General features: G+C 35.3%; 1 protein-coding gene across 2 annotated transcripts in view; it reads right to left on the minus strand.

Moving 5' to 3' along the window:
* The window catches only part of LOC117426637 (E3 ubiquitin-protein ligase ubr3-like), a 74,017-nt gene extending 51,442 nt beyond the window's left edge, over nt 1–22,575 (minus strand). Inside the window, exons 1-25 of one of the 2 annotated variants that reach the window (XM_059033695.1) lie at nt 22,473–22,575; nt 20,907–21,697; nt 18,786–18,925; nt 17,127–17,279; nt 16,318–16,461; nt 15,859–15,896; nt 14,944–15,010; nt 14,705–14,835; nt 14,018–14,246; nt 13,620–13,799; nt 13,173–13,306; nt 12,777–12,863; nt 12,539–12,604; nt 11,997–12,086; nt 10,713–10,841; nt 10,572–10,624; nt 10,306–10,439; nt 8,194–8,281; nt 7,685–7,824; nt 6,790–6,886; nt 5,119–5,260; nt 4,675–4,779; nt 2,967–3,137; nt 2,752–2,784; nt 1,152–1,615 (exon numbers count right to left, since the gene is read on the minus strand). In XM_059033695.1, coding sequence (XP_058889678.1) covers nt 1,152–1,615; nt 2,752–2,784; nt 2,967–3,137; nt 4,675–4,779; nt 5,119–5,260; nt 6,790–6,886; nt 7,685–7,824; nt 8,194–8,281; nt 10,306–10,439; nt 10,572–10,624; nt 10,713–10,841; nt 11,997–12,086; nt 12,539–12,604; nt 12,777–12,863; nt 13,173–13,306; nt 13,620–13,799; nt 14,018–14,246; nt 14,705–14,835; nt 14,944–15,010; nt 15,859–15,896; nt 16,318–16,461; nt 17,127–17,279; nt 18,786–18,925; nt 20,907–21,340 — 3,449 coding nt within the window. In that variant the 5' untranslated portion in view covers nt 21,341–21,697; nt 22,473–22,575. The remainder of the gene's footprint in view (nt 1–1,151; nt 1,616–2,751; nt 2,785–2,966; nt 3,138–4,674; nt 4,780–5,118; nt 5,261–6,789; nt 6,887–7,684; nt 7,825–8,193; nt 8,282–10,305; nt 10,440–10,571; nt 10,625–10,712; nt 10,842–11,996; nt 12,087–12,538; nt 12,605–12,776; nt 12,864–13,172; nt 13,307–13,619; nt 13,800–14,017; nt 14,247–14,704; nt 14,836–14,943; nt 15,011–15,858; nt 15,897–16,317; nt 16,462–17,126; nt 17,280–18,785; nt 18,926–20,906; nt 21,698–22,472) is intronic. The other variant, XM_059033696.1, reaches the window with a different exon arrangement.
* Between the last annotated feature and the right edge of the window lie 10 nt (nt 22,576–22,585).

The following is a 22,585-nucleotide window of genomic DNA, read 5'->3' on the forward strand; positions in this document are numbered from 1 at the left end:
AAAACCTACAGCATGTAATTTGGGGAAACAAAAGCTAAATTGCATAAAAAAAAATAGTACTTTTGTCTGCTCTGTTTTTCCCAGTGTCTTACTGTTTGGCCCTAGCTATGGCTCAAACAAACCAGGCTTGACTGTAAACAGAGACCCCTAATAAGAAGACATAAACAAACTCTGACAGATCCAGTGCAGCGCTCTAATTTCCACTGACAGCTCAAGGGACAGAGACACTAAGCCTGAAAAATATCATGAGAGATTCTGATGCTCGTCTACGGCTGGACTGTCGTTTCTATAGCAACAGCCTATCTAGTGGGAGATGCTACCTTTGTCTTTGTCTGCAGGTCGAGTTTACCAAAAATAGGTCATCATTGAGTGCTTATAGCCTATTCAATCTTCATTACTGCAGACCAGGACTTAAACAAAATAAGAATTGAAACTGGCTCATGTGAGCAGCATTCCTTTATCAGAATAGATTAATCTTCATTTTAGTCTGTTGGTAAATGTGTTTGCTGACTATACATCATTTTTTGTAATGTTTAAGGTAAATTGAGCTTGCCACAATTGTTTTAAAAACAACTATTAAACCCAGAAAATTATAGTTCAGATGCCTAACGGGATTTGTCTCAGTATTTATTTATAAATCTGGATTATTATACATTTTGCAAACAAAGACATGTTCATAAGGATGCCCTACACATCCCAGTCATACTGTAATACACAGCAGCAGATGAAAATGTTCTACTGTAGTATAAACAAAAATCCCAATTGCAGCTGTGTGCATTATAAATGCATTACATACCTCACTTCGGTTCCCAAAGTGCCTCAGATCATTTAAAACATAATGTTGCATCAGAGGCAAAAAAGTAACAACACAACATGTTGAAGTGCCAGGAATTATATGATGGGCCTAAGAAAATACTAACATGTGCTGCAGCTTTTATTGTTGAAGTATTTGGGATAATTCAGATTATTTAATTTGGCATTTTTGATTGCCATAACTCCATCCTCCGTTTAATTTTTTTTTTAAGTTTCACTTAATAGATTCATATTGTCTATAGAAAAAAAAAAGTCTATAATTGGCATAAAATATTTGATTCCCCCCACAAAGGCAATGAACAGAAGGGAAGCAAGTTGTTCAACAGCTTAATACATACCTTTCCTCTTTGTCCATTGTTTTTTTATCTGCTGGACCATTTCTCTTAGGAGGTACCGGTGGTGAAATCTTCATACAAATTTCTTGTATACAGCGTTTATTCTGTCGAGTACGGAGGGCGGCTTTTGTCAAGATGCGTTCAATTGCACTAATACCATCGCCATGGGAGTACTTTACTGAATCAAGCCTCACAAAAGCCTCTGGGTCTTCTATCCAAGGGGGGCAGAAAGAGTTTTGTTTTGCTGACAGTTTGTGATGCAGTTTGATTAGCAGGGATATCATGCTTTCCTGGATTTCCAGAATCGCAGTGGTTAGCTGGGGAGTTGAGCCATGGGGTATCCACTTCGTCGCCGAGGATTTCGGTCGAACAGTTTGACTGGCTTCTCCACTACTGCGATTGATGATCTCCTGAAACTTTCTTCTCCGTTCAGCAACTAAGCTAAAGACCTGAGCTGTCCCAGAATTCTGAAAAACATTGTGTGAAATCTTTAAAAACACTGATAAACATAGTATAATATCCTGGCTATATAAAATGTTATGAAATATCGGAATCTTTCATATCAATTAAACAAAATTATATAACCTTCAAAATGTATTATTTTTACTATTACATTACTTATGGTCTTTGATCCAATAACAACCAATGCAACTGTAATCAGGCAGAATGGACACCACTGTCCGTTTTTGGTGAAGGGTGGAGGTGGGGTTGGGTGGGATGCAGGGGCTCATTAAGGATTTATGAAATTGTAGGTGCTTGTCTAATTATTTGTAATTGTCACGGATTATAAAAGTACCCAATGGTTTCACCAAAAAAAAAATGCTCTCCTCTGCTGCAGCAGCTTCATAGTTTTGCTGCCATATAAATCCTACCAGCTGAAACACTAAATTACATGTTAATTAGTGGCAATTGTGGTGGTGGTGTTCTGCACTAGCCTTAAAGCAAGGACATAGAACTGAGGAGACACTCGGAGAAAAAACAGAACAAACTACTGTAGTTGGTTCAATGTCAAATTATAACATTTTATTGGAAACCCATTACTACCACCTCAGAGTGACATGGGCAAGATATATATACGATGATATGAAAAGCCAGAGGTTTAAAACTAAATCATTATTACGGATAACTGCAGCTTTTCTTAAAAGTCATATTAATGCTGGCATGAATTTAAATACAAATCAATAGCATAATTTAGAATAATTACACAAAGATATGTTTGCTGTACAGCTTTCAAAAAAACATGGCACCATAAAATAAATATCAATCACAACACAGCACATTTCAAGGCAATATTAATCATTCTGACATGCTGTTAAAGGTCAGAAATGCATGCATAAAAAGTAATAAATAACACTTAACTAGTTTTAGCATTCAGAAAGGACATGTATTACAATGTTAGACTGTACATCAAGTGGACTGCTATAAATGCAGCAGCAAAATACCCCACCCCAGAGTTTGGGCTGAATATCTTGAAAGACTATCTTCCTAATAACTATTCTAGAATGCCTTATATCATGAATACTGCAGAATCATGCAAAAGGGTTTTTAAAGCCATTCCCGGTGCTGTTGAAACTTAAAAAAAAAAAAAAACACAGACAACTACCTGTCTTTGGAGACCAGAAAATCGCCTGGAAGTCTGTGATACAAAAAGCAAGGCAATATACATAAAAGGCATGGCTTACCATGGACTTTAAGTATTCAGTGTAATTCACTTCCCCAAATGATGATGAATATTTATACATTTTAAACAAACCCTCCAATTTCTTAAGATTTGCAAAAGCTCCTTTCAAAATGAATTTGATGATTGCACATACTAACCTGAGCAAAGGAAGAGGAGTCTGTGCTTGTACTTGCAGGCGGTTCCCTTTTTACCTCCGGGGCTGTCTCTGGTACCCTCACTCTCACAAAGTTAATAACATGATGCAAGTTGGACAGCAAGTTAGTGCCAGGAAACCAGCTATCATGGCAGTGTTCTTCAATGCAAGGTTCCTAAGATGATTGAAGTCAACAATCAAAACATGAATGGAAACCTCTACATAGAAGTACCTCTGAAAGTACTTTGCATTAAATGCGGTAATATTTCAATTTTACAACAAGAACCATGGTTTTGAATACAGTCATCCTGTAATATTTCAAGTGCTTCTGTAAAAGATCATTATTCTGGCCAGAACTAATATTTTCTATTAAGTAACACCTAATAAAATTGGGGCTTTTACAATAAGTGTTACAACGAATACATTATGTTTTGAATTAAAACCCAGATTAAATGTATTTCTGTTGTGTTTACCAATTTAAAAATATGTAAAACAGTGCAAGCCTCAAAGCTACGGCTGCCTAATAACCAAATCGCTATACTAAATAATTTCAATTGCATAACTAACATTTTATGCATGCAAGTCACTGATGCCCATCATTGCAATCATTTGATGTGTTCTGAAAGCGATTATTTACACATGGGTCAAAGACATACAGACTGAAAACTGTATACAATTATTTTAAAAAAAAAGTAAATAAACAGAAAAAGAACTAACTCAAATTTAATGGATTACAGAAATACGACTAAAACAAAAAACATTTCTTATAAACAAAATGAGTCAAGTTATGTACGACTGGAGCATTCAAAGTTCAATATCAACAACTGATTATCTACACTAAAACCAATCCAGTCAGACAACCACCTTCAGAGCTACATTCATATAACAGCGGCCATAAACCTACTAAAAGACTTGAAAAGGCACCATTTGCACCACACACACACACACACACACACACACACACAAGTTGCCAGAGCAACCTGGGTAATGCTAAACATGTGAATGCTGGATAACTGCATGCACACAGTATATATTACCTGTTTTACTTTATTTCACATAGAGCAATTTTATTAAATGTCTATTAATGTTGTTCACTTATTATCTGTATCCCAAATATTAACTACTTAAACTGCAGACACTTATAATCTGACAGCTACAAATCTTTAACACTGTTATGAAAGGCTACAAGCTATAGGCAACATTGATCAGCTGTACTGTTCAATTTCACTGCACCAGCTTGTAAAGAGCCAGATAGTTGCAAGCTCCACTGGTAAAATAGCTGGTGGGCTGCACCTGCCTCTATTCAAAACCTGCTGATGCCGTACCCAAGCCTGTACCCATTTCCCCAAGGAAAAAAAGGATGATAATAAATGGTCTGGTGATTTCATATTTCTTTACATTCTGCCTTTTCACAATGGTGCATTTAAAAATACTTTTATTTCTGTGTTCATTCTTTTTATCACAAGTAAACCAATATTTACCAATCTCCTAACTACCACAGCATACCAAGCCACACTTCATGATTTTCATAGGAGCATTTATAAAGGTGAAAAATGACATTTAACACACTGTGTTCAGATCAGCACACACATATTCACGACTACGTCATTTAGTTAGGCCACGTTGACAGTACTATACTTCGCTGAAAAACAGCCCTTCATTAATTGAGATACCAACTTTATTCTGAGTATTAGATTTTAAGAACATCATACCTCTTCTTCAGGTTCCTCTTGTAGCACATTATCAAGACCTAGTTCAATCAAGTATAAAACCATGCAAAGCACATGTTCGGACATGTTTTGATGATCCATTGAGATCTAAAAATAAAAGATAATAAATAAAAATGTACTGGGATACATACATATATATATCAAATATATCAAAGTATCCAAAAAAAAAAAAAAAGAAAACATTGGCTTTTTATGTTATCTTTAATTTACAGGACATTAAGGCTATACTAGACCTTTACTTTTCTATACCAGTAATGTAAAATACACAGTTAACTGTGAGTCTATCTGTTTTCTTTATATATATATTTTTTTTTTTTAACGTTAATACGGGTCAGATTTGTGGTCTTCCGTTTCACCACAGTATTATTTAATTGCTTTGTAAAGAAACAGAGATTCTTTTTTCAATATTTCAAGTTTTGGAATTACCTTATACAGAAGGGTGAATAGCACAATGTGTAATGTTTTACAGTGCAACAGCCTAGCAAGACCTTTATAACATGGATGTAAAGGTGTTCTCTCCTTATACGGTGGCCATGGGTTTCCAGAAAAAAATCCAGACTCTTTCAGACTGTTAAAGAAAAAAGCAAATTCATGCGTAAACCAATAGAATCTTTCCTGTAGAATATATATATACTGTGTATATGTATATATATATAATAAATAAATAATTAAATAAATAATTTGTATGGGTAATAGTTTAAAACAAGATACAGTTTATAATCTTGATGCATTTTCCCATAAATATAAAGCTGAAATATTTGTAATAAGGTAAAAGTATGACCTTCCAAAATCCCAGCTTAATATTTTTGCTTCGCATTAATAAACAATTACCGGTACAATATTAGAAAACGTTCAGCGAGCACAGCCCACAGATTTCTTTTCTTTTTTTTTTTTTTTGCCCAACGTTAATAGCCATTTATGGCCCAAGGGATAAGACTGCTCCATTTGCAATTAAATTGTTCCTGAAAACTGGTTATGTAATATTTAGTCAGACTGGCAGGTCATATATCACATGCCAACAGTGTGTTTAATGTGCTTTAAGTGAGCAGTCACAAACGAACAAAAAAATGTCAGGTACATTTCTTGACTAGCAGCCCTCCAACCTGCTATACTCCTAGTCTGGGTTTTTCCTAATAAGGTTAAGTGCATTTCAAGAAGATACTTGCATGTTCTATTTCTTTGTATGTGCCTAAAAGCCTTATTCTGTTAAAATCAGGAAGGACAGAATAAATATGTTCAGTAGCTAAACTGCAAGTCCAATTTACAGAGGAGTTGTCGTGTTCCTTCAGGAATAGGGACCATGCTGTGAAATTCAACTCACATCAAATGAGGAACAATATTAAAACAGTACACCCTTAGAGGCAGGAAAGCAAATCTCTTCACAGAATCTGTATTTCTCAGAAAAATCTTGAAGTTACTCTGATATTCAGGAAATTAGCCTTACGCTATCTTTTTCACCTTAACCGAAACATTTGTCAAGATGGATTTAGATTTCTATTCAATATGGAAGCTTTGTGAAAGTCTATTAGGGTTAGGGTTGAAATATCGATTGCAGTTGACATCTAACAATATCGATCTCATCTCTGACGTAAATCTTTCCAAGGGCAGATAGAGATTCTGCTCCTACTGAAACCATCATATGTATTAATTGAATACTACCATGTAGGCATTGCTGCCTGTCGTTTTATATTACTGCCAATTTTATCAAATGCTGTGTAAAATCACTTGTGCTTAAAATGGCAAAATACATTATTTTTATAAATTCATTATTATCCAGGGCGACTTACAATTGTTACAAGATATCACATTATTTTTTACACATTATTTTTACATACAATTACCCATTTATACAGTTGGGTTTTTTACTGGAGCAATCTAGGTAAAGTACCTTGCTCAAGGGTACAGCAGCAGTGTCCCCCACCTGGGATTGAACCCATAACCCTCCAGTCAAGAGTCCAGAGCCCTAACCACTACTCCACACTGCTGCTAAGAATATATTTATTATAACTGGAGTCAATATGTAAATATCATATAATACTGATCCATTTGCATTCACATGCCTCAGACCTGGTTGCTAGTGTGTTTTTGAACACTTACAATGCTGCATATCTGTCCATTGCCGTCTGTACGTCTCTGCGGTAAACTGTTCGGAGAATTACCATGATCGGGTCAAATTCTTTTTCCCAGACTTCAGCTAAAATAAATTGAAAAAATCTTAAGCATAGCTCTTAAATCATGGTAATATTATTTCTCAGCTAATGTATGTTTTTATAATACTAAATCTGAAAACACTGAAATCTAAACATAGCCTGCCCCCTTTTGGCTGGTAAAAAAACAACGGTGTTGAGGGAATGGTGAACTGACACTTTATTTAATGTAGTGTTATACTGTATAATGTATTGTAAAGAACAGTGCCTTTATTTCCAATGAGAAACAAACCCCTTATATTCCAGTTTGTTTCTTTGTTTTTTTTTAGGAAATTGTGCATTTTGAAAAGATTATTTGAACATGTAAATGTTACCCCAAAAGCACTGTCATTAACTAACTAGGTCTCACATTTGTTTCTATTTAAAAGACACACAAATAAATGTGCATTTGTAGAAAAATAAATGTAAACACCCAGAAGTGTTTCCAATTTTGAGCATATGAGGGCATTAGCTATAGGGCCCTTAAGATGTTTCCTTGTTATATTTGATGACATGTACAGGTTCTGAATAGAGGCAGGTGCAGCTTTAAAACATGTACAATAAGCAGAAATTCTATCAACTCCTGGCAGAGAGACCAAGGTCCTGTGCAAATGTATACATAGTCAATTATTCTTCAAAGCTAAATGGCAAGCCAAGAAATAATACAGACGTTTGGCTGCATCTGCAGACTGCTTGAGGCGTTACAGTTCCTCTGTATAATGTGTGTGAAAAACATTTTATTGAATTAGTACCATCGGATTCCCCCCCCCCCCCCCCAATTGAATTAATTGTCTTTCATACCCTACCTTTAGGTGTGTACATTCCTTGTTGCATAGCACCTCCAGGTTCAAAAACAGGAGCCTTAAAATCAGCAACAGCTGAAAGCATGGCTTCAAAGCTAGAACTGCCAGGAACAATACCACTTTTTGGATTTGGATTTTCAGGAATGTGAAAACACTGTTAAGGATTTTACCTTCATTGCAGATATACAAGAGACCTTTACTGGACAATGTTAGGAGGATACAGTGGAGGGAGGGGATGTTCAGGTCGAGATGTGTCTGATTATCCGGAGTTGGGCACCAAATGGCAATGCTGGGTTTGAAATGACCCCCCCCCCCCCCCCCCATGTCATTTAAAAATATTTTTGTTTGGTAATTAAACAATATATTATTTGAGGCACTTACTGTAAACAGTCTTCATGAAGTCAGTGAAAGTAAACACCAATGTTTAATGCATTGTTATATTTATTTTAAAAAAAACCCATCTAAAATATAGAATACAACTTTTAAAATCTGAAGAAAAAGATGAAAAGGATATGAGATCCAATAAGGCGCTGTGTGTCCGATCATTCATGCACAGCTGGGATACCATCTCTGCCCTGAGAATATCATCATCAGCCATTCCTACAATACCAAAACAGAAAGCAATAGTCAGTATAAATATAATGTCTTTATTGGACTATACAGTAACAGGTAGTGTGAACTGAGATATGAAGAAAACAAATACATTCAAATATTTGCATTAACATTGCATTACCAATTCACTGTTCAGTACCAGTTCTGTTCCATAAAAAGCATTTGTGGTACTACTGGGAACCACTAGGGAGCAAAAATGTATTGTGTATGTGTTACATTCATAGTAAGGATTCGGTCAATGACCGTCAAAAATATCCATTTCGCGATTTGAGCATTGACAAATTATCAAAACAACGAAATGAAAGGTTATTTCAGTCTTTGAGCAAATTATTTAGATGAAATTGCGAAATTGAAAACATCAAACAACAAAGAACGAAACGCAAAAGAGACAGCTTATTCGGTCTTCAGTCTGCTGGAGGAAACAGTCGGAATGAATTTCAATTGTCCAATAGTTCATTCCTAATTTGGACAAAGTACTCAAAGATAACAAACTTTCTCTTCGTACAGCAGCAGCAGCAGCAGCAGCTTCTGGGGCTATGCAAGGCTTCATTTTTGTCAAGCAATTAAGTGCTTCTGTGTGTAAGGGAGTTCAGTGCAATTCTAAATGCCACAGCAGCAAATCAATCCAGTGATATGTATGTTAAAAAATAAAAACATTTAAGGCTTTTTTGGTTGTCAAAAAACAGACCACATCTTTATTCCACAGGCGCGCCACTGACTAGTGCTGATAGGGTCTGCAAAACCTGTTTTCTAAAAAGTGGTAGTTCGATTTATGAGAATATTATAAACGTTTAATAAACATACTTTCTTTCGCTTAAAAAACTGTGATTACACAAACGTGGACTGACATTTGATTTTGCAGTTTAAATACTGTGTATGCAGTAGTCTTATAAAATGAAACTGTATTTTCTAAACAAGATAAGAACATTACAAACGTTACTTCAAACCTCGCTTTAAGTTTAATGTTTGGTGTCACTATCCTTCTAAATTGCCTAACACGATCCCCTTGCAAATTAGGCCACGGTTTCAATGGGTAAACTTCCTGCATAAATAACAAATACATAAATAATGAATCAATGACGTGTACCTTATAAATATAATTTACTGCATTTATGTTCATTCAATAAAAAACATACTCTATTAAAACATTTGTATTTCACTTGCTGCCCATTTTTAACACCCCGCAATTAATTGCTAATCGCAGACTGAGCAATATCTTTAAAATCTATTAGAGAACTGTGGATTTCGCAATTTGAGTACATCGCTTTACTCAAAGAACAAAGAAGCTGTCTCTTCTTTTGTGCTTCGTTTTTTACTTGTTTGATATTTTCCATTTTGCAATTTGAGCAAATTAAATTTGCTCAAACACCGAAATAACCTTTCATTTCGTTCTTTGACAATTTGTCAGTGCTCAAATCGCATAATAGTTATTTTTGTCATTGACCAAATCCTGACTATTAGTGTAACATGCATAAAGTACATAAACACATATGAACAAAGGTCTAAAGAATCACGCATGTATTCACATGGAACACTTACTTTACAGTTGGAGTGCTATCCCTCAACAAAGATGATGTCATGAAAGAGCTTTTGTTGTGATCAGATTGAAATACCACTTCAGATATGCATACCAATTTTATGAAGACATCTTACCCTGCACACAAGTCTCTTAACAATTTAGGTCAACACTCATTAAGAATAAATCGACTAATGGTGATAAAAAATGTTGACCCAAGGCCACAAGTTAATATGTCTTCCCAGATAAATAAGACGCTATCAATATGAGACTGAAGTTGCTACGCAAGCCAGCCTTCACAATATGGTTTCTAAAAGGTCTTTGCAGATGATATTAATCAATTAATGTTCTTGTGCTTTATGATCGATTGGAAAGGTTTGATCAGCCAATTTAAAAAAAATAAACACACATTGCTTTTATATTTCAACATTCAAGAATTTTTCTTTAGGACCACCTGACCGTCTACTTGTGTATCAGTTAGATTTATTGTCCTTACCCAAGTGAATGCGAAGGCTCAACAATAGTACAAGAAATGTTAGGGCTCCCTCCAACATTGGTCTTTCATGTTCTGGATCAAGCACTGCATTTTGATGCTGTGATGCCATTGTCAACAAGTCCACAACTTTAAATCTATATTGAAAATATAAAAGGTTATTTGGTTTGCACCACACAATGAGATTAATAAAAAATAAAAAAAGCTAAAAAAGTGGAAACAAAAACTAAAATTCTAATGAAACTAAACCAATAAAATACTGTTTTTACCTTTCAAAGACTGAAGAAATGAAGTAATCTGGATCTAACCGTGATGCACAAATCTAGAATAAATAATACAGTTGTAAAACCAAAGGATTTTTGCTATTTTGTGACAAATATATTTATCATCAATTAACTACTCGCCGTTACCTGGAGGAGATAGATGTCTGGGTCAATCATAGAGTTACAAAAATGGGACTGTACATAAGTCATGGCCTGACCTTTAATTTGTAAGCCATTACGGACCCACATATTACTATGGATTTCTGAAAGGCTTGCCTGAAAAAAAAAAAAAAGGAGGATACTTCAAAATGGGGAACAAGCAATACAAGTTTTTTGACCATCAGCCAATAATGATGAAAATGGCACACATTTTTAAATGTAGTGTTCACACTCCAAAGTTGACCAAAACACAGCTACTTGCTGGTCTGCTAGGGGCTCAAAACTTTTGTTCTGAATCCACCTCTATCAGTTGATCAAACACCACCCTTAAATGGCAAAAACATTCCACTTGTCTAAGATACCCCCAATGTAAGTGATGCTCCCATGAAAAGGCTGGGTTTTTAACTGGAGTACCAAAGCACTGTGATGACAAAGGAAATGCAGTCCTTGGTAGAATTTAAAACAGATCCTATGTGTCATGATCAGCATAACTTTAATACCTCCATGAATAAAATAAGTCTTAGTGGAATGTATAATAGTGAAACATTTCCTGTAGTTCACAGAACGTGTTAACCCTTCGTCAGAAACAATAATAAGTGGAAGGCGGAAAGGGGGGCAAGTGTACCCCACAAATAAATGCAGTTAACTTGTAATTTAAAACAAAAAAGACGGAAAAAAAGAGTTCAAATAAAGAATTGTTTAAATAACAATATGAAGTGCTAACCAGTAAATGTCTTTAAAATATCACAAACACAAACTGAACAAACACATTTATTATATTGTACTTGGAGACTCAACATTTACAAAATCTAGTTAAAAAAACACACACACACACACACACACACACACACACACAGTTTGTCAACACATATATGTGCATCAATATGAAGTTGCGTTATGCATAAAAAAGCAGTCGAAGGCTGAATCTGGTGAAAAATTGAGTCATTTTTGCAGGGGTTACCGCAGGTGGCTATTTTTTTTTCTCTCCCACGTCGTTGAATAATACATTTCGGGGGGGGCGGGGGGGATTTTTGCAGATGGGTAATAATTTATAAAAATGTTTCTCTAAGTAAAAATTAACTACACTCCAAACTTGCAATGAACTCAACATCTCCCTATAAAGAGCAGTGATGTTTAACCTAAATGTCAAACCCCCAAAACCAACCCCCTAGCTACGCCACTGCCACATGCACTTTGAAGAAGGATTTCCTCCCCTACCTGAGTCGGACAAGAACGTGCTTGGTATCAAAATAAAACCAAACATCTCAATACCTGAATCTGAAGTGGATGAATCATTATCTTCATAAGCATTTCTTGATCTGGCAAAAGGCTGTCTAAGTCCAGTCCCTGGCACTTCACAGCCTATTAGAAAAGTAAAAAAAAAAAAAAAGGAAAATTCTTATACATCACATTTAGCCAACTACTGCTTCATACACAAAAATTATAAAACTGCATCTCATCATGTGCAGTCAGTAAAATGTACAAGTCATTTTACAAAACACTATAAATAAATGTTACAAGAATTCTTAAGTTACTAACCAGGAAAAAGAAAACTATGAGCCAATTCCATGTCAAATGAGTGACTGGCATTGTTGCAAACAAATCTAAAAATGTTAGTTAATAAAGTTCATAAGAAACCTGCAAATCTCAAGTTGGCATGTACTTTGTTTAGATGCCTGAACTTCATTTGAAATATAAGCAACAGTTCACAAGATACAGATTTTTGACAAACTACCGTTTTTTAGATTTTTTTTTCTTGACATGTCAGACAGTTTTTTGTGAAATCAAGGCGTTACACATGGGAGTCCACTTACCTTGCTCAGAAACATAGCGTAATAGCGATGAAGGGGCAAGTGAAATGACACTTGGTGGGGGGCCGGCTGGAAAAAATAAAACAAATTAGTTTAATGGAACAAAAAAAAAGTATATGACTACATTGAAAATACATAAAATCAACTCAAACAAAAAAGATGCAATCTTTAAGAGTGCATGCCTACTGTATTTTAAACCCATTGCCTATTTACACCAATGTGTTAACCAAAGAGAAAATACCTCATCCACAAAGTTGACAGAATCAAACCAGATCTGTAATGTTTCCAGACAGTACCGAACCACAGTTTTTGTATATTCCTGTGTTTCCTAAGGCAAAGATAATTAGGTTAGGCAGTTAAGGAAATAACACAAAGAATAGTTATAGTTACTAATAAGCAGAGATAACAATTTTTTTTCAACATTTATGGTGAAGAATTTAGTCTACCTGAAATGCAGGAAGACCTATTTTCAACCATGTAGTAAATAAGACACAACTTTCTTAACTACACCTGTTTGTATTATCCTTTTACTCTTCAATAACATTTATTTTCATATTACATGCCCCTTAAATTTGTAATATTAACATAAATAAAGGAGCAATGCAGGAAAGTGGAAAGTCCAACCCAATGTCCTTACCTTCACTTTGCAATGTGTTAAGAGTCCCCACATTGGTTGAGCACATGCTTCCAACTCTGCTGCAAATGCTGCATAATAAGTTTGTGATTCAAACTCCACATGTTCATTTACTTCTCGCTTGTTTAAATTCATTCCTATAAAAAAAAGAAACAATTCATCATGCACAACACCTCTCTAGGCGAACCTTGCGAAGATATATATTTTTTTAAACCAGTATTTATACCAGTCATGGTGATGGTGGCAGACAAAAATCTTCCCGTTTCATTGTTCATTTTATGTTAAAAAAATGATTGTTTTCTTTTAAACACTCAAACAGTACTGTACCAGCAGAATTGTCAGGTTGTTTTTGTTTTGTTTTTTTGTTTTTTTTAAATACTAGTAAAAATTCCCACATTATTTTATTTTTATTTTTATTTATTATGCCCATCTTGAGTAGACTTTGCTCACCTTGAAAGAAGGAAACAAAACTCATCCACAACATTAGCAACGACTGATCCTCCAAGAACTTCTTTGCTACACTTTGGTGTGAGAGAATATTAATAAAATCACTAACTAAAGGCCAGTAGGTGTTGTTCTTCAGCAGAGCTTCTCCACAGTTAACCACCACATGGCGGTTATTTTCTTCATCTGAAAAAAATGTGCATTTCACTTTCTTAAAGGAAACAAACATTGAACAATCGTACAAGTAAAACAAATAATTCTTGTTTAGCTGACCACACCTCTTTGTCAACCTGTAATTGTTCCTATTTTGATGCCTATTACTCAGAACTACAGTACATGCAAAACAGAAAAAACACAAATTGAGTTGGTATGCCCTGGCCTTCACTGTACATAGACTGACTTACCTTGAAGTTCACTCTTTACAAGGCAACTTTCCATCATATAAAGAAGAACTGTCACCATTATGTCCAGTAGCTGACATTCCTCTGTTACATGACGCGCTAATTCTTCATTGCTAAACAACTGCACACTAATGTGCACAATTCTGTTGGACATGGTATCTGATTCATGGCTTTTCATTAATGTTTTCATAATGAATGCATAATGTTGAACGAAAGTCCTAGTAAAAGAAATCTGCAAAAAGAAAACAAAAAGCTATCAAACAAAGAACTACAGTACAAAACACCAGATTGAATCAATAACATCAAACACTATTATTATTATTTATTTCTTAGCAGACGCCCTTATCCAGGGTGACTTACAATTGTTACAAGATATCACATTATTTTTACATACAATTACCCATTTACACAGTTGGGTTTTTACTAGAGCAATCTAGGTAAAGTACCCTGCTCAAGGGTACAACAGCAGCGTCCCCCACCTGGGATTGAACCCACGACCCTTCAGTCAAGAGTCCAGAGCCCTAACCACTACTCCACACTGCTGCCCCTATCACAATATATACAGCAGTATTAAAAAATAAATAAAAACTCTAGGGCAGTTGTAAGAAACAAGTACTTCAAAAGGTAAAAAGTAAGGCAAAAATGAATCATCAAGTCTTCCATCATGTCACCCAAAAGCTGTTACAGTACCTTGTAGTCTTGATCTGGCAACATGTTCAGTAGAAAAGTAACCATCTTTTGTGGGAACTCATATTTTATTGTCCAAAACAACAACTCTTCTAAAAAGCATTTGTGTTTCAGGACATCCATGATGGATGGATCTGCAAAGAAAAAAAAATTGGTGGAACACTACAATTGTGTTTTTTTTAAACAGCTCCCTACCACAGTAAATGCAAGAAAGGTATTCCCTGATTTGGGGGATTTGGTACCTTTGGTACTGCTGCTTAGTTTCACCCTCTTTCTTTGTCCAACTCCCTGGCTTCCATCTTGGTCATCCTGAAATTTAAAGAGATTACAACCAGTAAGAAAAAAAGTCCTTAAATTATTATAATTTATTTAACAGTTCGTAACATTTCCACTTTTATTTTCCTTTCACGAGTGCAAATTGCACACTGAAGCACAAATTAGACATGTATGTACAATAAGGCTGGCTTTCATTACAGACCAAAGGCTTTATCACTGGTACTGCTTTGAGTTTAAATTTAAGGGATTGGTGCCTTGTTATTTAACTGCTTTGGTTAATAGGTATGATACCAACTATAATCTGCGTTTCTGTGATTCTGCCAACCTGGTCGTTTCAAGGGTTGGCACATGTTTGGGTAAAATGTCCTTTGCCTATCGGCTTCCAAAAACGTTTTAACTCTTTTAACCATGATATAAGGAGTACATTTGATAGTCTCTCTTTTAAATGTTATAAAAATGATCTCTGTAAATTGTTTAGGGCTTCATATAAATGTTTTGATTCCAATGAAGGATCCGTACACGTTCTGGGTGAATATCCTTTGCTTATGACATCTAAAATGATTAAGACAGTACCACACATGATATTGTGTTGTTTTATTGTACATGTTTGTTGACAGGACCCCTTGTAAATGACATCTAGGTTCCTGTATAAATAAATAAAACAAAAAAGACCAATGTTCTGTAACTCTTTGAAAAAGACACTAGTCAAAATAACTACAGTAATCAACTGATGTTCATGGAGTGTGTTATTCATATCACATGCAAATGTTTTTTTTTTTGTTTGTTTGTTTTTTTAAATAATTAAAGTATCCACTCTCATTTTATTGTTTTTTTTTTCACAATTTAGCGCAGATTACTTAAACTGTCTGATTCAAACTGACCTCTACAGAAGACTCAACAGGGTCTCCGGCTGCTGCACCTAAAACAACAAGTTTAGAAAGTTATTTAACCATTCTGCATGGTGTCTCGAAGTTGTTATTTTCAGCCTTCAGTTGGAATGTTCTCTTCTAAAATTATGCTTTCCACCCTGATACTACACAAACAGAAAATCAAACAGAAAATCTGGGGCAGTAGCTTGGCTAACATCAATTTAGCATGGCTTTAAAGATTTTGTTAATCTTTTCATATTGAAAGATATAACATTAAAGTGGTCACTTTGCACTTACTTTACTATGAGACCTTTATATGTTTTGCTACATGTAAAATACTTGCATTAAGTAAAGCAATAAGGCTGTCCCAAACATGAGAAGTTGGTGCTTAACTAAAAGCTTAAAAAACATCACTAACTATAAAAGTTAAGAGAAAGAAAGAAAGAAAGAAAGAAATAATTAAAACCTCACCTAAAATACTTAGGGCACCAGCACCTGCAGCTAGCTCAATTACACCCGACACATTCTTTTCATCCGATGACACCAATCCAGAGCTTTTAAGGGCTGAAAGGTACTTGTCATAATTTTTCTTTGCATGCACATTTTCTTCTTGTCCTTTAGAGAAAATGCATTTTTAAAACATTAGTAGTCAGAAATGTTATCATAAACTTCTTAAGAAGCTTTTTTTTTTCTATTCAAAGCATAACATCAGCAAAAATACAGATTCTATGTAGGTCAGAAAAACGTTGCCAGTTGTTAGGTGCTAGATCAGTAAATTGTAATGAAGTTTACTGTTGTGATCTTGTCACTACAATTTTTTGTACTAAATAGACAATGCAAGTTATAACAGCAGTCTCAATCCCTTTACAGTTTTTCACTTCAATACTGTATATTCTAGTCATTTCAGCAATGACACAATCTCTGAAGAACAATGGAGACAGTAGTAGAACTCAAGTTTTCAAAGGGCAGGGTCTAAAAATATCATCATAAAGTCACTCACATAAAAAATGTATGCAAAGCAGCAAAAATGACCTTAAAGTGGGACACAGATGAACAAATAAAATGAGAATAGAACATTTTTGTATTTTTTTTTATGTATGTGTTAGTCAGATTCTTAAACAAATAAAGGAGCACTGCATTTCATTTTTGGTCATCACTTGTAGACAAAATTGCCATCCTACAGATCTTATACATTGCCCTTTGAGCAGACTCATATCCACTTACAGAACACTGGGTATGTGGAAAAGGAAACCTAATGAAAAGCAACTAATAAAAGTTACCCATGGTCAAGTCTTTGTAGCTTTGCTGGTTTGTTAAGATCTTTGTAAGTACTGTTCGCATGGCTCCTCCCATCTTGGTTAATTCTTCCAAAAATGAAATCTGCGGTTCCAGCTTCTGAAGTACCTTTTGAAGATCCCTGTCTGATACTGGATCTGATGTTATGGATATAAAAACATAAAATATTACTATAGCATAACTTATGCTGAGCTTTAAATCCTAAAGATTTTCAGATTTTTTTCAACTTAAAATGCTGCATCTTAAAGTCTTAGATACTGTTTAACCCTTTCAGGACTAAGCATTTTTCAGCAGGATGGTCCCCTAGGACCAGGCATTTTATGGCTGTAGTTGACTCTCTTCCTATACAAACTCACTAGTTTTTTACAGTAGCATCTTGGGAATGGTGTCCTTTTTTCAGAACTATCTGGGGTACATAAAGTACATCAGAAACCATACAAACTTTTTGCTTTTTCTTTTTCAGCACAATCTTTCCTTTTTTTTTTTTTTTTTAAAGTATTGATGTTTGGGCAAATTACAAGACATTGTTTCACCTGAGTGATTGTAATGACATAATACACATTTATTCTCAGAGTCTTTATATATGCAATAATGGACACTACTCTTGACTATTTTCTCAAAATAATAGTTCCTCATTCCATTATTATCAGTAATAAGGAAAAAAAACGTACCCGATACATTTAGTTCATGAAATAGTATCTGCTTACATCCACTCATTTCTTGACATTTATAAATATTGTAAAAACACACACATATCTATCTATATATGTATATATATATAAATAAATCTCTCTCTCATATATTCTATATATATATATATATATATATATATATACACATATATATATATATATATATATATATATATATATATATATATATATATATATATATATATATATATATATATATATATATAGATATATATATATATATATATAGATATATATATATATATATATATATTAAAACATGAAACAATAAATGTTCTGATATAATTATAGGTCAAATATATCAGCTTTACAGTGTTTCCCTTTTTTTATTAGCTCTAAAGTTCCTGTGACGTTTCGTTTCTGCTTTTGTCTCTGCGGTCAGCTGTAAACGGTCTGCCCTTGAAATACTAAATGCCCCTCTCAGTGACGTCACACGAAAAGAAAAATCATCAGGAAGAGAACGTCAGTCCCTCCCCTATGCAATGATATGTGTTTCAAGCCTGTACTGCAAAGTACGATGGCCCTGTAAGTCATCACAACAAAGTGCTTTTTTATTGTGCTTGCACAATCGCGGTCCTAGAAGCCCACTTCAGTATGATCGTATTAACACAATCCCAGTCCTTAAAGGGTTAATCATTTACTGTTGCAGAACGGAAGTCTCCTCATCTCTGTTTAATATTAATAATATCAAATGTGGAGAGGATCCTCATGCTGTAAACCTCAAAATTACTGGGCTCTGCTACTTTTAATAACTCCATTTACAGTACGCTTCCTTAATATATAGTAGTATCACAATGCATGATTAACAAAGAGGTAAAATGCACCAAGGTGTAAGACATCTGAGTAAGTAAACAGTGTCGTAAGGACAAATTTCAAAACAGCAGAGGCGTGCATCTGAAAACACGTGTTTTTGCCAAGTTAATTCCTTACCTGGTTCACTGTATCCATCCCTCAAATATTGGATGATATATATGATGAATCGAGGAAGAACCATTTCTGACATCAACAACAGATCTCTGGGGACTGAAGGAACATTTGTCCCAGTTTTTGATCGGTGTCGTCTACAAAACCTAAATAAAAAAAATAAGAAAAGGATGCCGTTTAGGATGTTTTTTGGCTTTTCTTTGTCTAATTAAGGGAATTTGTAAGAATTTCGATAAACCAACAGAACCACAGGAAAAAAAAGTGATATAATATGAACACTTGGTAAGATGAACAACAGGTCATGATCCAAAATAAGGGCATGCATGTTTTACTCAAGGGGAGATGAGAACAGGAAAATCACAACAATTTCTTACAACCAACAGCTCAACTGCTATTGCCATGCATGCCCTGGTCACAGGGGACCTTGAGGCTGATCTCCAAGGGCAGGCAGGTCTTATTACGAATGGAACAATAGGAAAGAGGAAAAAACAACACTGCAAATGGGATGGGTTAAACTGTACTCTCATGCACAGCCTATAAAGTCAACCTGTAAGCTAACTACAGTACATGATCTATTTACCAAAAAAATAAAAAATAAAAAATCCTTCTTGACATAATCCCAAAATGCCAGTCCACATCGGAATATGCTACAATGTTGTAAAAAATATGATCAAGACTATAACTAGTTTGATAATACAATATTATCAAGCACTAAAATTGCATTATTGTTGCATAGTAAAGTCTTTCCCAATACTAAAAAAAATAAACCATCACAATTAATGTGATATATTGTAACAATTGTAAGTCACCCTGGATAAGGGCGTCTGCTAAGAAATAAATAATAATAATAAATAATAATAATTGATCATCAATTCAAAAACCTGTTGTTAGACTACATGATGACTCCCTACAAATTATGATATTCAATATGAAAAATACCTTTATGAAACTATCAAAACACTTACTTCCACAATTCATTGGCTTGATTAGAAAAAGCCAAACAAGCTAGAGTTATGTTACACATCTGATCACAGTTTAAGTCAACTTTGTTCTGATAGGCTGCCTACAGTATAGGCTACTACAGTATGCAAACCAATACTCTCTCCTCTATCATTTCAATGTTGCATTTTTTTTCTTTTATTAAGAAAACAAATCTTTAAACTTTAGAAAATGGTCAACAGTTGTCATAGAATTACATCTTTAGCATGTGGTTATCTATAATATTCATATCACTCTTCCACATTCTGAACTGAAGTTGCTAAGGAAGCATAATATTACTCAGGTCAGGAAGATAGCACTTATTTAAATACTTTGCAGACCGCACATACAGAATCAGGCACTACAGATTTACCAGTGTCACAACTGTAGCAGTCACTAAATGAAGAGGCACCCATTAAGTTCAGCCAGAAAGGGATTGGGGATCTTCCTTTACAGTCAGTTGTGTTACTAGTCACCCTCACTCACATTAGGCAACAATGTCACCATCATCTAATTTAAGCATTAAACAAGGAGATGAATTGTCGACTACCCTAAAATACACAGTGACTTTTCATAGAGCACAGTGCGCTTCAGCTCCAAGTCAACAGAACTGGCAATTGACCAATGAATCCATCTTGTTTACAGAACACAACCCTGCAACTGATAGTGTTTTTGTGTGTGACCACGGATTGCCACAGTTCTGTAGGAGTTGCTCAACACACACCCAGCAGTAGCTCCCCGACATGCGGCTAGTATATACTAAATAGGATGTATTTCCTGTAAGGATGTTATACATCTAATCATACTGCAGTATAATGAAATCGTCCAACTGAAAAACAAAACTATAAAATACTGTCTCTATGTCTCCCAGTAAGTATGCTTGGATTTGGCCCTGACAGGACTACATGTAAATATCACGCATATATGTGATGGTTAAAAATAAACTGGGTTCCACACAGAAACGCAAGAACACTCATGTTCAACTCCCGAATATAGCCTAGTCACTCAGACTGCATGTACCCTTAACTCAGCTGTACCAACACGGTGCTGTGAAGTGGGGGTGCTATAGTGCATTACAACTAACCAGCTGTCAGCCCGATACGGGGTTGCTGTAATTAGTATATGTATCTGTTAACTTACTGTACTTACCCACTTTCACGCATGACATTGCTGTCACCACAATCACAGGCCCCACCAGCCTGGCTTCTGAACATATTGAAATCATGTCCTGTGTGGTCCCCGTTGTTGAAACACTCGGCGCATAAGGACATGCATGGGGAAATGCCACAGGTCCGACATCTGTACGCCACAAAATTGGCTGTCCACACCAACCCGCACAATGTGGCGTTATCATAGGACCGAACGGTCTTGCAGAACTCTTCGAACACTTCACCTCCGGCCAGCAGGCATTTGCACCATTCTAAGGCCCCGGTATCTCCTGCCGGCCTCTCCGGATTCAATACGCTGTCCAGCAGTTCTTGGAGCTGGTGGACCCCTGAGCTGTTGTCTGTCCGGTTAAGCTCGGCCTTTAGATGTGCGGCTGTGGATTTCTTATCCCGTCTCAGCAGAGACGCCGCCATCATGTACTCCGGATTGTTGTCCAGGTTTTATTTTTGTTGTCTTGTTGCTATGTTCTCGGTCTTTCTCGCGGTATCTCACCGAGGTGATGTCAATGCCTGGAGACAGTGGTCTGTTTCTCAAGGAAACTGTCAGTAGTCACTAAGGAAGCGTGTTGCTACCATTTCATTCCAGTGATATGTATCACGTTTTCATGTATAAGCAAACATTTTCATCTCAATTAAAGAATGGCCAGACACTAAGGGCCTACTGGTCAATTTAGTCTAGTGAAGATACATGCTGCTCCTTGTCATGTCAGATATGAAAATGACCACTCATTGCATCATTAAACCGGCGTCTCCCAGATTACGAACTCAACGATCCTGTATAGAAAAACACACTGGTTTAGCGATTGAAACGCCTACAAAAATAGAAGGCCTAAAATTAATCAATAGATAATACCATTTCTACAATACAGATCAAAATAGGAAGGAATTTAATGACAATCATCTAATGTGACAGCGTGATTTTAATTTGCTGCTTTTCTTTCACAGGGCAAGGGGGTATAAAACGAAACATACATCATTTTATGTATATTACATCACGGGCACTCGTTGTTGTTCAAAGTTGCCTATTCTTCAGCAGAAATAATGTCAACTGTCATCTTTCCTGCGCGTAACTTTTCCGTAAATGGCAGTGAACTCAAACACCGACCCCTTAGCTTGACTTGTAATTTACATATACTACTGTCACTACTGTACAGTGATAAATACATGAGCCTGCTGTATAAAAGAAATGTAAATAATAATAATAATAATAATAATAATAATAATAATAATAATAATAAATGCATTCTAACCGAATGATACTTTGTCCCGAAATGAATGAAAGATGGGCTGCTTAAATATTCGCAGCTGTCCCAAAGGTAATGGAAAGCAGCGAAAAAGATTTACTAAAAATTATTTTGTTGCTGTTTATAAATGCATTACCACAGCCTTTCTCACCACACCTTTACTGAAAATATATGTACTTGGCCTAAACAGATTTTTTCTGTCAAAAGCAACGTGAAACGTGTGCTTTTTAAACATATATCTAGACCATTTCCCGTAACTGATTTAATCGCAAGGTAAATGTTAAAATAAAAAAAGAACACCTTACTTCACTTGCTTACATGTCTTGTTTCACATCTGGTGACCAAATGACAAAAACAAACTCAGGAACCGGTTTCTGCGATTCTTCGTTTGACTCGGGAATGTTTTCGTGTTACGCTC

Source organism: Acipenser ruthenus, chromosome 11 (genome assembly GCF_902713425.1).
Source record: "Acipenser ruthenus chromosome 11, fAciRut3.2 maternal haplotype, whole genome shotgun sequence".
NCBI lineage: Eukaryota > Metazoa > Chordata > Actinopteri > Acipenseriformes > Acipenseridae > Acipenser > Acipenser ruthenus.